General features: G+C 30.0%; 1 protein-coding gene across 1 annotated transcript in view; it reads right to left on the reverse strand.

Moving 5' to 3' along the window:
* LOC109339433 (cyclic nucleotide-gated ion channel 17-like) overlaps nt 1–4,674 on the reverse strand; it is a 6,567-nt gene extending 1,893 nt beyond the window's left edge. The window contains exons 1-5 of the mRNA XM_019576872.1: nt 4,455–4,674; nt 3,278–3,848; nt 2,246–2,458; nt 1,803–2,101; nt 383–494 (exon numbers count right to left, since the gene is read on the reverse strand). Coding sequence (XP_019432417.1) covers nt 383–494; nt 1,803–2,101; nt 2,246–2,458; nt 3,278–3,848; nt 4,455–4,483 — 1,224 coding nt within the window. The 5' untranslated portion in view covers nt 4,484–4,674. The remainder of the gene's footprint in view (nt 1–382; nt 495–1,802; nt 2,102–2,245; nt 2,459–3,277; nt 3,849–4,454) is intronic.
* Between the last annotated feature and the right edge of the window lie 10,991 nt (nt 4,675–15,665).

Below are 15,665 nucleotides of genomic sequence, written 5' to 3' on the forward strand. Positions count from 1 at the left end.
TATAATTGAATTTCATAACTAGCATATAATTGAAAGAAAAGATTATAATTAACATATAATAGTAGAAAGATTGGAGTTGTTCTCTTCTCAATGAAATATCTTCTACAAGAAAATAAGTTAGAAAACCAATTAATATATGAAAATAAAGGACACTAGTTTAACGAGTAAAATACCATGGAATATATATATATATATTTCTATCAATCTAGTAGAAAGCTAATAAATGAAACAGGAATTAAAAGGGATAAAAAGATGTACTCAATAGTCATAAAGTGCCATAGACACTTATCGTTTCAAATTTGAAATTGTTCATATTGTAATTTAGAATTTTAGATATGAATCATAATTGAAAAATTACAGAAAACAAATCATCTGCAAATACCTGCATGTTCCCAATCAAATGGGCAAATAATACAAGACCGAAGATGGAAATGAGAATAGCAAATGATGTTTCACCAATAAAAGTGCTTGTTTGTAGGTTCTGCCCATAAGAACTGAAACAATGCCAAAAAGGAGAATAAAAGAATGAGCATAAACAAACAATATCATCAATCACACAAAAATTCTAAAATCAAGAGATAACTTTTGGAGTCAATATCTTATACTATTCTTATATATTACATAAAGGAACCACATTCATTGCCTTCACAAGTTTATTGCATGTTCGGTTTTGATTATTTCACACTCAAAAATAGCTTTTCAGCCAAAAGCACTCTCTTAAAGCATTTTGATTAGAAGCTTTCCAGAAAAGCAAAATAAATTAATCCAAGCATGCATATATACCAACATCTTGCAATCAGTAGAAGCTTTCAAATCCAAGCTGAAATATGAAACTCATAGTTTCTTCTGTTTTCAAAGCCCTTGGGGAACATCCTTTGAAGAATCCCTATTTAGTGTGCACCTTTTATTACTTTCTCGCAACAAAATTAGGAGAGCCTAGGATCCTAACACAAGGCGGAAAGCTAACAAATATTGATCTCATATATGATAGTACTGGTATCATAAATTATGTAGACCTAAGACTACATAGCAGGCTAAAAGCTTTACTGGAGCAGTTGGAGAATCAGTAGACATTTATAAACTGGGATATGTGCATTAGAAGATATCCTTCGGGAAATTGAGCGCTTTCTGTTCTCAGCATCATTAGCTAACACGGAACTTGATTCACTCCAAATTTCAGATTAATTTGACACTTGACTAATCAATCAAAATTATAAGAAAGAAACTTATTTGGTGAAGAAACTAGATTTCCTTAAGCCTGGATATCTTCCTTTGTCAGACTATCACTTGACCCTCATTCCGGGTGGACATCTTCTGTCCCAAAAAGTGTACTACTCCATGTGTCACTGCTTGTGATTGGTCAGAAAAATACTTCATTATTAAATTTTTAACTTAAATATATTTTTTCAATCAATCACAAGGCATGACACATGGAGTGACACACTTTTGTGGGACAGCAGAAGTGCTCCCCATGCCAATTAATTATCAGCAACTATCTAAGTTGTCATATCTCATGCAGATTACAGTATTTTTACATTGATCATATGTGTGATCATTCAAATCTTCATAATTGACTGATATCAATTAAAAGTGAATTCCACTTCACCCTCCAAGTATGTCTGACGCTACAGAGGGGACAGGGGTGTTTGTCTTAGGTCATAAATTATGCTGTCATGCAAGAAATTATCAGCGCATGATGTAGCATTTGTCAATGTAAATAGCAGACCTTGATATGAATTAATCAAATGCACCATTGACAAAATCAGTTTCAGTTCTTATGAAATAGAAGTACCAAGCTGTACCTTAATTGCTGCAGCCCCCACCATAAACAGTAAAAGTATTTTCGGATAAAGTTTGAAGAGACGACGTGCTTTTTGACTGCATTTTCAAATAACCCATACTGGAAAACAATAGTGTTACTGGGATCACAGCGGTAAAAAACATTTGTACTATTTGCCCATATATTTCGCTGCTTATCATTATAAAAACTGCAGTCCAGGTAACGTAAGCAGTTTTCAGGGTTAGATTCCGTTTTGCAGATGGATTTCCAACATGTAGTATATCGGTCCACGGACAGAAGATACCAAGATGCTCCTAAAACCTGCGACAACGGAATAGAGACATTATTACAGAACAATATTAGACATGCCAAAATAAGTTTAAGAAAGTTCACATTAGTACATGTGTACATTGAGAAAGAAAGAGATTTATAAGTGAGAGCAAAAAACCAATTGAAAGTACATACATGGCTAGCCAACATATACAATAGCAGATTATATGCCGCTCCTGCCCAGGCAGTTTTCGTAACCACTCCTGTTGCTTTGATTATTTGAGAACTTAATGGAAAAATCAAATACAATCTTGGAACATATTGGAGCAAAACAATCAAAGCAAGAGCATTGTTCTTGTGATCAGCTAGAGAGGATCTTGTTGCCGGTATGATAAACCAGATGACCATCTGAAAAAGAATATTCCAATTAGCTATGGTCTATATGTCTTACCTATGGAAGTTTCTTAAAGAAAGTGAAGTACGCCATTCATATAACTTAAGTACAGCACATAAAATAGATTAAAAAAATTAAAAATTACACATTATACTGGCCTCATGTTGAACATATTATTTTAGTAACCATGTTTCAGACTCTTTCGATCAGCTTGTGAATGGGTGTACTGTATGCATAACAGTAAATATAATGCAAGAAACGGACCATCCTCAGGATCTGGAGCTTGGTCAAGCTTTAAGCATGATATTAGAATCCCGAACTTCACTTTCAAAAGGCTCAATAAGTCATGAACCAAGTTCAGAATCACCAATAGGAGAATAATGCTATCACATTTTCTAGACCATCTAAAGGAAGTTCAAATGAGAAGGCTTTAATTTTCAGTATAAAACATAAGGCTGAGCTTATCCGAATATTGAAAGCTCAAGCAAATCCCAAACTTGATGAGTTACTTGAAAGGTAGTAACATGCTCGATTCATTTCTTTCGTAAGTTGTGATGTTATTTCTGGATGGATGAAAGACTAAAACCAATATGTTAGCTTCATGTACTACATTGTTCATAATACAGTGGATAATGTGATCATGCCTATAATTATAATGACTGAAGAAATTCATTGATTTTTTCCTTAATATAATTTTTCCACTAAATAATTTCTCAATTTAATTTATCTCCATTTCTAATTTTTAATTGCAGAAATCAAAATTGATTGAAAGTTTGTAGTACATTTATATTATCACATAAAATACTATATGATGTCACAATAGAACAACACACCTGTGGCAAAGGAAGTGTGGCAATAAAATCAATGAAGAAATCGGATCTAATATATCTCCTTGCAATTTTTTTTGGGTCCATCACAAGTTCGCCCCTCCCAAACACCCTTGAGCTTGGTGCCACATATGCTGTTCTGAACTTAATTATCAGGTGCAACAGATAAAAAACATCCGCAATAGTGCGAAGAAAGGTCACAACAATCCGTAACATGAGGTCTGTCCTCACACACGAAGACCTTTTATTTCCTCTAACACTTGGCAAATAAAAGTACAATGGATCAATAAAAAGAGCCACCAAGCATGAAACTATAAAGACTCGGTTCCATTTTAACACAATCTCGCTGCCAGGGTCAAGTATTCTTTTGCGCCATGGTTCATGGTCCTCTGCAAATACCTTAGATCCTCCATCTCTGCACAATTCAGGAAATCTATTTTTCCCTAATGGCGGTGCATTTCTTGTTTTAAGTGTAGAATACGGCTGAACCTTGTATGGGGAGGAAGACTTTTCAAGTGATGGTGATTCAGCTGCTCCCCACAGTGGTTCCTTATGCTTTTTGCCCTCGGTGTAGAACCTAAAATAGTAAATTCTTAGAACATACATCACAATTAAGATATTGTACTTTCAGAAGCAAAATTCAAGTATACAAAATGAACGAACTTCATTAGTTTCAAACAGTTTTATATTGCCTTTCGCGCTGCACTTGTGGACAATTTCCAGAAAAAGCAACTGATACAACCACAATTGCACCACGAACGAAAACTACCGAAACCACAATTTCGCACCAAAAATTGCGATTCCAGACCACAATCTAAAAACCACGGTCTCACATCCAAAGGGGGTATGGAAGCAATCACAGGGGCAAGGAACTAAGAAAAATAAATACAATAACAAATTAACTTTCATAAAATCCATGAAATATAAAGTAGTTTAGTTCATTGAAGAAGCTTCAAAAATCAGTTCCTTACACATAATAAATAAACAAATATTAAAAGAGTTGTGTGATTAGCAACAACATGAAAAACAAACCCATTACATAAAATTAGAATTTCACTAATCTACAAGGTCTTTGAATCAAGAATTCCAATAACTTCATCCTTATAGATTCTCAGTGCCCATGGATCAAAAATTCAACTTTATGAACAAAAATTGAGATATCCCTAAAGAGAAGTTCACATACCTAACAAGCTTTCCCTTTTTCAACTCCATGAAAAAGTGGAAGCTGGACTCGAATTCTCAAAAACCCTAACCAGAGAGAGAGAGAGAGAGAGATTTGGATGCAGAGTGTAATTTAGAACAGATTGAAGATCTTTAACTGAGTATGTCTTTGAAATCAAAACATCACAAGTAGCAACATCACATGACATATGACAAAACAAGTCAACAATTGTTGACTCCAGCTTAAGATACACCATTATTGAATTAAAGTAACTTATGACTTATAATAAAATTCTTATAAATACCAATCAGGCATTCTCGGGGTTTAAAATTTTATTAGATTAGCTTAATGTTATATTTTTTGGAACAATATTTCAAAAAGATTGGTTATCCATAAGGTAAGGATACTTTTGTTTATACAAAAAAAAAAAAAAGTGTCTATAAATTTGTTTCCTTTTTTATACTTATCAATTAGTTGAAAAACTATTTTAATAAACTATCATAAGCTTTCAATCGTTAAATGGTTTTTCATATTTTAACTACTTCTTTTCTTTATTTTCTCTCATTTTTTAATTAAGTGTGAAACATAACAATGATAAACTTGAAAGGATGTAGTCATGAACCAACAAACCTTTAAATAACTATACCTTTTTAGATATTATTAACATGCTGTTAAATTTGTTTACACATTAAATATAGTTTAAATAGTAATAAATTCATCTGAATAAAAGGGAATATAAAATTCAAAAAATTGGAGTATATTCAATGATGTAAAAACCATACCGTACCGGCCAGTTCGACCGGAAAACTCGACCCCTAACTGGTACGGTATAGATGTTGAACTGATCAAGTATCAAAACAGGTCAAAACCGGTCAAAATCAGTGAACCGACCAGTATTTGACTAAACCAGCTGGTTTATACACATGTTTTTTTAAAAAAAAACTTAAAATCTTAAAAATTCATTAAAGTGTGACAACTTTGAGTCTTTGATGTTAAATGTTAAAACTCCAAATTTATTTGTTTTGTAGAGTGAGTTTTGAACTTGTGTCATTTATTTATATGTTGCGGTTGTTAAGTGATACTTTTGGATTAATAAATATTTTTTAATTTAGACTTTGAATTTGTTAAAGACTTAAAGTTGTTTGTGTATGTGAATTTTGAGTAGATTATTTATATGGATTATAAAATTAAGTATCTTTTTTTTTTATATAAGTTTATATATATAAATATAAGCAGAGATGTCCGATTTAACCGGCATTCGATTTAATTATTGAACTACTAATTGAACCATTATACCACTATACTAGTACTCTAACTGGTTCGATAACAAGTTTAGCTGAGTATATTAAAAAGTTGAATGTTGCAAATGTTAAATCTTCAATTCATTTTCCTTTGGTTTCTTACAAAAAAGTCCGTAACTTTTGGGAGGTTTATGATGCAAACAGAATTATACTTCCTTGCCTTTTTTTCATGTTGTGAACAAACTAGTTTTAAACGCTCTATTTTTTTATTTTTTTATGCGGTCAAGTAATTAGTTTTATTTATTTATGAGTACCATAATAATCTTTATAACTTCAAAATATATTTTGGTAGTCCCAAAACCAATATTATTTTGTTTGACCATTGGGCTCGTAAGTAGCAGTTATAAAATCTTTAATTACTGACAATTTAATTTTTATTAATTCATTCTAACAATTATTTAATGAGACATTATAAAATCACTTATTAGATATTACTGTCATTAAATAAATGAATGTAAAATTTATGTATTTGTCAATAAAAAAGATAAATAAAAACAAGTGAAAAATTCACAAAGAAAAAATAGATAAAAAACATAAATATAATATTTATGCATTGTCAGTATAAAAATTTATACACAATCAATTATTATTTTGAATAAAGCCATAACAATATATAATTCATATTTTTCAATAAAACATTACATTCTCTGTCTCCTTTCTCTTCCATGCACCATGCTGCGTGAGAGACTTTTTTCAAAGGTATTATTAGGAATTTAGGAGACTGGCATTGAAAAAGTAAATGACAGGATTTGTCCTTTTTTTTCAAATTGCAATTACATGACACGGTGGTTTATTAATTTCTTGGTCTGTTTTTTCCTCCAATCTATGCCCATGCGGAATTACTATTTTTGGCTCTAAGATTGCTCCATTGTTAGTATACAAGGGATTTGCACATTCAGAGGGTGGTGAATTTGTGTGTGACTATTTTACAACCTCAATCACATAATTCAATTTTAAGAGTCTTAGTTGATTAAACATAGTATTTTAGCTTCTGGAACTCAGAATAATTGATTATCATATGATTAATTTTCAATTATATAATGTTAATTTCAACTTAATCAATTAAATAATAGGAACAAGGAAAACAAATTTGTTCAAAATTGACTAATTGATTTCATGATCAATCAAACCAATTGCCAAAACAAATTCTAAACAAATCATACTCAAAGCAATGGAGTATCAAATGTAAACGCATAAATTAAAGAGGACGGAGAAAGAAGATATGACATCAGAAATTTTACATTGGTTCATGCTAAAAATGGCGCTACGTCAAGTCTCTCAGTTGGACTTATTGTTTGATACAAAAGATATTAGCAAAGATTTGCTCGTTTTTCTTCACATGATGGGCCATGATTGATTCTCCAAAACTTCTTAACTTTTATTGTATCCTACAATGATCACAACCTCCTAGATTTGAGGATCTCTCACCCCTAATCTAACACTTTCCTTTGCAAATTTCAGCAAATCATATTGTTTTGAAAATACCTTCTTGTTCAAATAACAACAAAAATCTAGATAAAATAATATTTAATTTTCAAGTAGAAAATTAAATATGATTGAGCCTTTCTTTTTCTATTTTTCTGCATCAGATAATTGATTTAGGCTTAATCATAATTGATTGATTATTGGTTTGTTAAAACCTCTTAATCGATTATTGAAATAGAATAATTAATTAATTACATCTTAAAATAGTTTATGTAAAAATGCATTTACTGTTTAATCGATTATTTGAGGTTAAATTCGGGATTTTAGAGTAATTCTCATCTTTATCATCATATTTAACTATCCTAATTATAATGAATGTTATGAGATGCATGAAACCTATTGGATTCTACTCATCGTCATCTTAAAGCTAAAACATAACAAAATAAAACATAAACTAATATATAAATAAGAGTAGTATTGGGTTTCATTTTTGTCCTTTGTATGTAGTACTATGTCATCTTATAAATTATTCCCATTATCAAAACTAAGATATACTTAGTCTTCAAACTTACATATGTTTGAACCATCATCCATTGCACTATGATGAAAAATTGAAAAGTATAAGCAATTTAAAATGATACACAGTTCCACGTAAATCTTCTTTCAATGTTTTATCCATTTTTATATGAATTATTTTAGGGAGGGGATGCACTTACTACATGAGTAAGTTTAAAAATTTACTTCACATCTTAACCATCTATTGTAGGGAAATCGAATTATTTAAATTAATAAGTAGATCTAAATCATTAGATTTCTCTATAATTGATGACTAAAATATAGAATAAGTTTGTTAAACTTACTCTTAGACTAAGTGAATCCTCTCTCACTATTTTATTTATTATTGTGTACACCCAATTTTTTCAATCCAAAATATCTTCCAATAATAAAAATAAAATAAAAGTGTTTTTTCATAAAAAGGGCTTAATGGACTTAATGGCCTAATAAATTGAAAACTAATATCATGTAGTAAAGTGGATTTAAATGAATTTCTTAATCTTTAATGAAATGAGTTGTATTTAATCTATTGTAGGGAAATCGAATCATTTAAATTAATAAGTAGATTTAAACTATTAGATTTCTCTATAATTGATGGCTAAGATATAGAGTAAGTTTGTTAAACTTACTCTTAGAGTGAGTGAATCCCCTTTCACTATTTTATTTATTATTGTGTACACCCAATTTTTTTCAATCCAAAATATCTTCCAATAATAAAAATAAAATAAAAATGTTTTTTCATAAAAAGGGCTTAATGGACTTAATGGCCTAATAAATTGAAAACTAATATCATGTAGTAAAGTGGATTTAAATAAATTTCTTGATCTTTAATGAAATGAGTTTTATTTCAATTTCCCTCCCAAAATTTGTTTCCAAAAGTAAAAGGAGAATGATAAAACATATTTAGTGAATGATCAGTGACTTCATAATGACCTATATTAAATCCATTTTCGTTTTTATTTAAAGAAAAATTCAAAAAAGATTTTTAAGTGACTTAATGGTTAGTTGTTAGCTAGAATCAATTCTTAAAATTTTATATCATGGCAGATACCATTAATTTTCGTTTATAAGATAAAAATAAGAAGGAAACATATTTTTTATGACTCTACAAAAATAAAACAATGTTTTATAGATTTATTATGGTGGTTGAACCCAAATCAATATTTTGTAGCCACTTTTAAGTATTTTAGAGTCAAAAAATTATTATTCTACACTCATGTGAATTACAATAAATTTTAGTCTTTTAAGAAAATAGTTTATGTGTTTTCCAATGAAAAATGATACTTTTAAGTATCCTAAAATAAAAAGTAATGTAAAATCGAATTTTAAAATTATATGCCATAATTATAAAATCAGTTTTTAAGTCAAATCAACTAAAAACCAGATTCTATCTTTTTTCTCTCCAATAAATTAAATGAGAAATTTGGCACATGTATTAACTCAAAATGTTATAAGTAGTAAAGTTATTCTCACATCACAACCAACCTAAATAAGAGCAATTGGAGAAAAGCAAAAATGAATAGCAAAGGAACACCCTTCAAGTCTGTGTCATCCTTTTCTGAAAAAACTGTGTAAAAAAGCTCTCCGTTTAATGAAATAATCCTGTGCAGTCGGGTGCACCACTGAACAGTGCACCCTCCAGTTTCTACCACTGGCAAGCATTGCGGTCGATTGCCTTGCCCTGCCTTGACTAGAACATGAATAAACCAAAATTGGACACGCCAACCCTGTCTTTCCGCGCACAACCACACCTGATCCAAGCTAAAATCGTCCATGTTGGGGGATGCATGGTTAGGCATCGTGCACCCCTTTATACAGCTATTGACGTGCTTCCATGTGCTAGCCTCCATCTCTGCCCAATCCACACGCGAAACGTGTCTAGTTCCACCCAACAGCATCTGCATCTGCATCCTATGGAAAACTCCTCTGTTTTATTGATAATTCTGGTTTAAGGTGTTATTATTTAATAAAGTAAATCTAATTTTATCAAATAAATCATAAATATTTCTCTTAATAATATTATCCAATAAAATAAAATGATAACATTAACATATAAGTGGTTTGATTGTTAATATGGAGGACATAAATAATAGGGTGTATGAGGTTGTAAGTTTGAGTCTCACCATCAACAAAATAGGAGTTATAAGGTGGTTTGATGGTGATGGTGAATAAGGTTGAGGGTGAAGTCTCACTCCAACAAAAATATTAACATACTAACCTCATACTTGAAAGTGCAAAATGTCAAGGATAGAACTAGCATGTCTTTGCCTATGTTTTGATGAAAACAAGGTTCTATCAAAGCTTGAAGATGGCTCAATAATCAACATGTCTTATGCTCATTTGGTCATATATAGACTAGAATGTAATTTGAGTTTATAATCTAAATAGACTAGGATGTGTGCCGTAGTGAGTGAGTATAGGTTAGGTGAACCTAGGTGCTAGTCTCTTAAGCCATCTTAATTGTCATATCATATTCATGAGACATATCATCTAATTAATTGTATGTTCATGTATCTATCATACATGTTATATGTGCATATTAGGCATAATATACTTAGTAGAACATGTATCTATATATTGTGCATAACATATGAGAAATTTACATTTTGAAACATATGCATAAATGTTCTAGTTAATCGATTAACGTGGTAACTTAATCGATTAACTGAACTGCTTTTCTTTTAAATGTGTGTTTTCTGTTTGAGTTGTATTCTGTGTCATTCTGTTGCCTCGTTAATAAATTAACGAAGAGTCTTAATCGATTAATTAGTCTGTTATTTGTTATAACTGAAATATGTTTTAATTGTTTAACTGTTTAAACTGTTTTGCAACGAATGTAACCGCCTATTCTCTATGCTATAAATAAGAGGCAACGTTCAGAAAACCATAGCATTGCATTCCATTGTATAAGACTGTTTAGAGAGCATTTTTGCATACTTGTTTTACTATATTTTTGCAAGAGAGATTGCGTGCGTGAGAAGAGAGAAATTATGTTGTTTTGATTGTTATCATATGCTTACTATTTTTGCATAGTTGTATATCCATTCTTATCCTGCTCACATGCTCATGCATTATATATTGTTAGAGAAAAATTATTTGTATACTATATTTGATTAACTCATTTGAATCTTGATGGCTTAAGTGGTTAGTAAAAATGTTAATCTTTGAGTCTTTTTCATATCATATTCCAAGCATTATTGTGCTTAAGTATACCTTGTTGTTTAACGTGTTTTTTTGTGTATTCTGTCTTGGTGCGAGATCACCACAGAGATTGAGGTTCTTCACCAAGGCTAGGAGGTCTTGATTTGAGGACAAGAATCTTGGCTGGGGCTGTTTTGCGAGAAAGGTTTTCTCAGGCAAAGGGTAGAGTCAAACCAAGGATTTAGAGGTCCTAGATTTCAAGAAAGGAGTGTCTTATGTGCTTGTAATTGAATTGGTATTTGTATCCATATTTCAATATTGTGAAGAAAGAAAATCTCCCTGAACCAGAAGGGGAGGTCTGGATGTAGGTTACAGTGGACCGCAAACGAACCAGTATAAAAATCCTTTGTTCACTATTCTTTCTCTCTTTATCTTATTTAAGTTTCTTGCTGTTATAAATTGAATCTGTAATTGAAATTCTGGATATTTGTTTACTGCCATATGCTTAATAATTGTGCGTAAAAATATATGTATTATATCTGTTCAATTCTGTTTTAATTACTGTGCAAATTATTTGTTTGGTCATTCTGTTCTGTGCAATATTTAATCGATTAAACCTTGCTGTTAATCGATTAACTGAGCTGTTTCCAGCGGTTGAGTTTTAGTTCAAGAAGCGGCGATTGATAACCGCTACACCTATTCAACCCCCCATTCTATGTTTTCCTAGGCCATTGATACCTAACAATACTAACAACTAACAAGTAATAATTGTCGATAAAAAAAACATTAACATATATTTTGTGATAATATTTTAAAGGATACAAAAATAACAAAAAAAAAATCAAATTATCTCTTTTATATAGAAACTACTTAACAAGCGTTTTTTAAATTAAATAAATATTGTTTCTAATTAAAAATAATAACCAGAATTTCTTTTATATAATTAATATAACTATTGACAAATTATTATTTTTTAGAAAATATTTCCACATGATATATTTTATTATCATTATTCTTAACAAATATACACTTCTGGGAATTTATTAATGATGGAGGAGAGTCGTAGTAACACTTTTCATCCTCCTATCATCTTCAAATTGTCATGTCACGACACTTTTATTCATTCGATTAATTCCTAAATTAACATTAAACATATTTTTCTTAGTTTAATTATTAATCGACTACAACAATAAAAAATCAAGAAATGTATTATAATTATTTTCAAATATCATTATAAGATAAGATGTGGTGTGATTGTTAAATTTGTTGTTTCATCCTTTTTGAAAAGGACAATAATTTTAATATATTATTTAATTTTTTTAAGATGAGATGCGACGTAGACATTACTTTGTGCTGGTTCACCTTTCTTAATACAATTCGAACTTTTTTGTAAATCATTCAACATCACTTTTTAAAAAACCATCACAAATACATAATCTTGATTCCCTGTCGCATAAAGGGATACGTAGGAGTAAGATTAATTCTTGTGAGACACAAAAAATATATTTTATTTTAAACAATTTAATTTTAATAAATCTAGGGTATTTAATTCATGCGATTGGCTAGGGTATCATTTTATTACGGATGGACAAGATGCTAATACCTTCCCCAATTTGTAATTGATTCCCTAACTCAAAATCTCTAACTCAAAGACTGTTTTATCCAATTTGGACTTAAATATTATTTTCCATATTTTAACTGCAAAAAACATGGTGGAGACTCCAAAGAATTCGCGTAGCCAAAAATCGGTGTGCAACATTTATTACCTGTATAATTCTACGATAATTAATAAATATTCTATATTCTAATAATAATAATTAATTGATATGATGTAGAATTAAAAAATAATGAGTTAATGAATTAATTAAGTATTAATTATAAAAGTTAAAAATGTTTTTAAAATGTTATTTTAAAGACTTCAAGAAGAAGGTCATGACTCGTGTTGTATTTTTATTCCCGGTTCGGATTAAGAAACAATTGATGTTTGTGTCATATCATTATCTTCAGTATTGTATTTGCCATCTTTGCCATGAAATGATGACAAACATATGATGAGTCGTCAGGGATGGGACACACATAAAGTTAGCAAAGAACTCCAACTATTAACATATGACGAGTAATGCAACTGGTTAATGCTTGTCATGTCTTTATTGGGGAGCCTTCGACAATTCTATTTACGTCCACATACGCAATTTGTGGCCAATTATGTGGTAGACATACACTCCTAGAACTTTGGGAATTGGTGTTCATCTTTTACTGGAAATATTAAATTAAATAACTAGGAATTTGTTGTAAAAATATTCAATCACTCACAAATTAGTCAATTCATCTTAAAAGTATTTAAAGAGATTTAGTGTATAAAGAATATGCTTCTATACCGTCTAGAAAAATATATTATAGTTTTATACATGACATGTTTGGGCGACTTTGCATGAGACATACAAGTCTTAGTTTTTGTACTACTTTGTGTTGGACGACGTACAAGTCCAAGCTTGTAGATGTACTTGTCCTTTGGACGCAAAAGCCTTTGGAAGACACAATATCTTAGTATAAACGTGGTTCTGTGATGAACAATATCTAACCCATGGAGTTTAGATGATGTGAGAAGCGTTGTTATAACAGAAGAGATATGACATAATTCATGTGCATATGTCTTTATATGTCTTCATGATCTATCTAAATGTTGGTCATATGGCCATATGATAAATGTTTAATTGATTTATGTGTGTGAGTAACAATAGTTTAAATTATATATATTTTTTGAATCTCTATTATAGTGCTAATATTCACAATTGTATCTAGGGACAATGCTACATGCACTTAAAAGTGTGTAGAATTTTTTCAAAAAATATGTATATTACTTACAACTCTACAAACTCAATTTTATTTTATACTATTATGAATAAGTAATTTAAGAAACTTCATAATTGTTTCTTTGAGATAAATATTCAACTACTTCTTTGTATATCTTGTTTGAGTCCAATGAATTTGTTCTCTAGTTTTGATATGGCAAAACTCATTTAATTTGCAAAGTTTTGTCCATGTTTTTTGTTCTCTACTTCTTTTTATTGTAGGTTAACTGGATTTAACACGATCAGACTAGAACTTCTCTGGTTCAAAGTGTTTTGATTCCTCATTCGATTAATATTACAAACTAGAGTTGTTTTCAAGTTCGATTAGCGATCGAACTGGTCAGACGGTCCGATTTGGCTTAGTCCTCACATCATTGTTAATTACTTACCATCTTCCATTTAACTTCATAAGCCATTCTCAAGTCATAATCTTTGATTTTAATTGTTTTCCATTCCCTTGAGCTTTAGTAAAATTATACATATCATTTTACTCTTTTCTACACATACTCAAATCCCCTAATTTATATACATATATTATACTGATTATCCCTATAGGAGAGATAAATGTAATCTTTTAAATAAAAAAGTGATAAATGTAATTAAGGTAAACAAAATATGGTATATTGTGGAGATAAGTCCAAATAATGTACAGATCAATATCACTTTATTATTTTTGTTTCATTACAAAATAGTATAAGAATGATTTAAACAATATCTCCTTATAATTATTGATGCATTTTATAACGAACATAAAATAATGAAGAGACATTTACTCTTATACAATTTGAACATGTCTCTACAATATAATATATTTTGTTTAACTTAATTACATTCATTTTATTTTTTTGTTTAAAATGTCACATTTATTTCTCATGCAATGTTAGTTAGTGTAATGTATTAATATAAATAAGGGTGATTTGTGTAGGTACAAAAAAGAGAAAGTAATTTATGGAATGTCACTAAAACTCAATGAGTACTAGTGTAATTTACTCGTTTAATTTATTATTCACAAGTTTTTTTCATGTGGGCGTTGTCACAACTCAATTCTATTATCCATGCGTCATCACACATTTTTTTGGTATAACTAAGGATATCATGAACCGGAGGAATAAGGAATTAATCACTTTATGGGTGCGTGAATGCTCATCTTAACAATTGTCGCCCCCTGAAATCGAATCTTTAACTTTTTGTTCCACCTAAATATTTATTTGGGTATTATACTACTAGATGAATGTCTTATTAATCATGATCACATAATTAAATGGTGATAAGCTCGTCACTATATAAGTTCATAAAAAACATAGATAAACAAGATAAAGAAGTAACTTTTCACATCTTCAAAATATTTGGTTGTTTCTTACTTTATAATCTTAACTTATAATTATAAATAAATATAAATACAAATTACAATCTATACCAAATACAACAACTTTCTACGTTAAAAGAATTTATAATAAATCTATTATCTACATAACAAGAAAAGCTCATTGCCATATCGGCCTTGGACATGTGTCGCGACCTTGTGTAATGTTTTCTGCTTAAAACACTTCATTGATTAATGTACAACCTCACACACCATATGAAAAACATTCTTACCAATTGTTTGAAGATAACTCATAAATGACAATTATAATAATATTAATAACATATAATAAAGGGGATTTGATTCTATTTTCACATCCACTTTTTTTCTCTCTCAATTTCATTTCATATCTACTTTTCTTCTTTGTTTCAGATTCAGAACAAATAATAAAGGCGATTTGAAACCCTTTTCACATCCACTTTTTTTTTTCTCTTTTTCATGCTTTGTTTCATATATATCTCTTCTTCTATCCGATAGTTAAAATCAAAAATACTTCATTCGTGGGATTTACTTCACCATCATCATAGAAAACATGTAGTCATCTTTGTTAATCCTAATATGCTGGTTTTTGTATCTCGTTACTAAATCTTCATCA

This window comes from Lupinus angustifolius, unplaced genomic scaffold, assembly GCF_001865875.1.
Source record: "Lupinus angustifolius cultivar Tanjil unplaced genomic scaffold, LupAngTanjil_v1.0 Scaffold_75_79, whole genome shotgun sequence".
Lineage (NCBI taxonomy): Eukaryota > Viridiplantae > Streptophyta > Magnoliopsida > Fabales > Fabaceae > Lupinus > Lupinus angustifolius.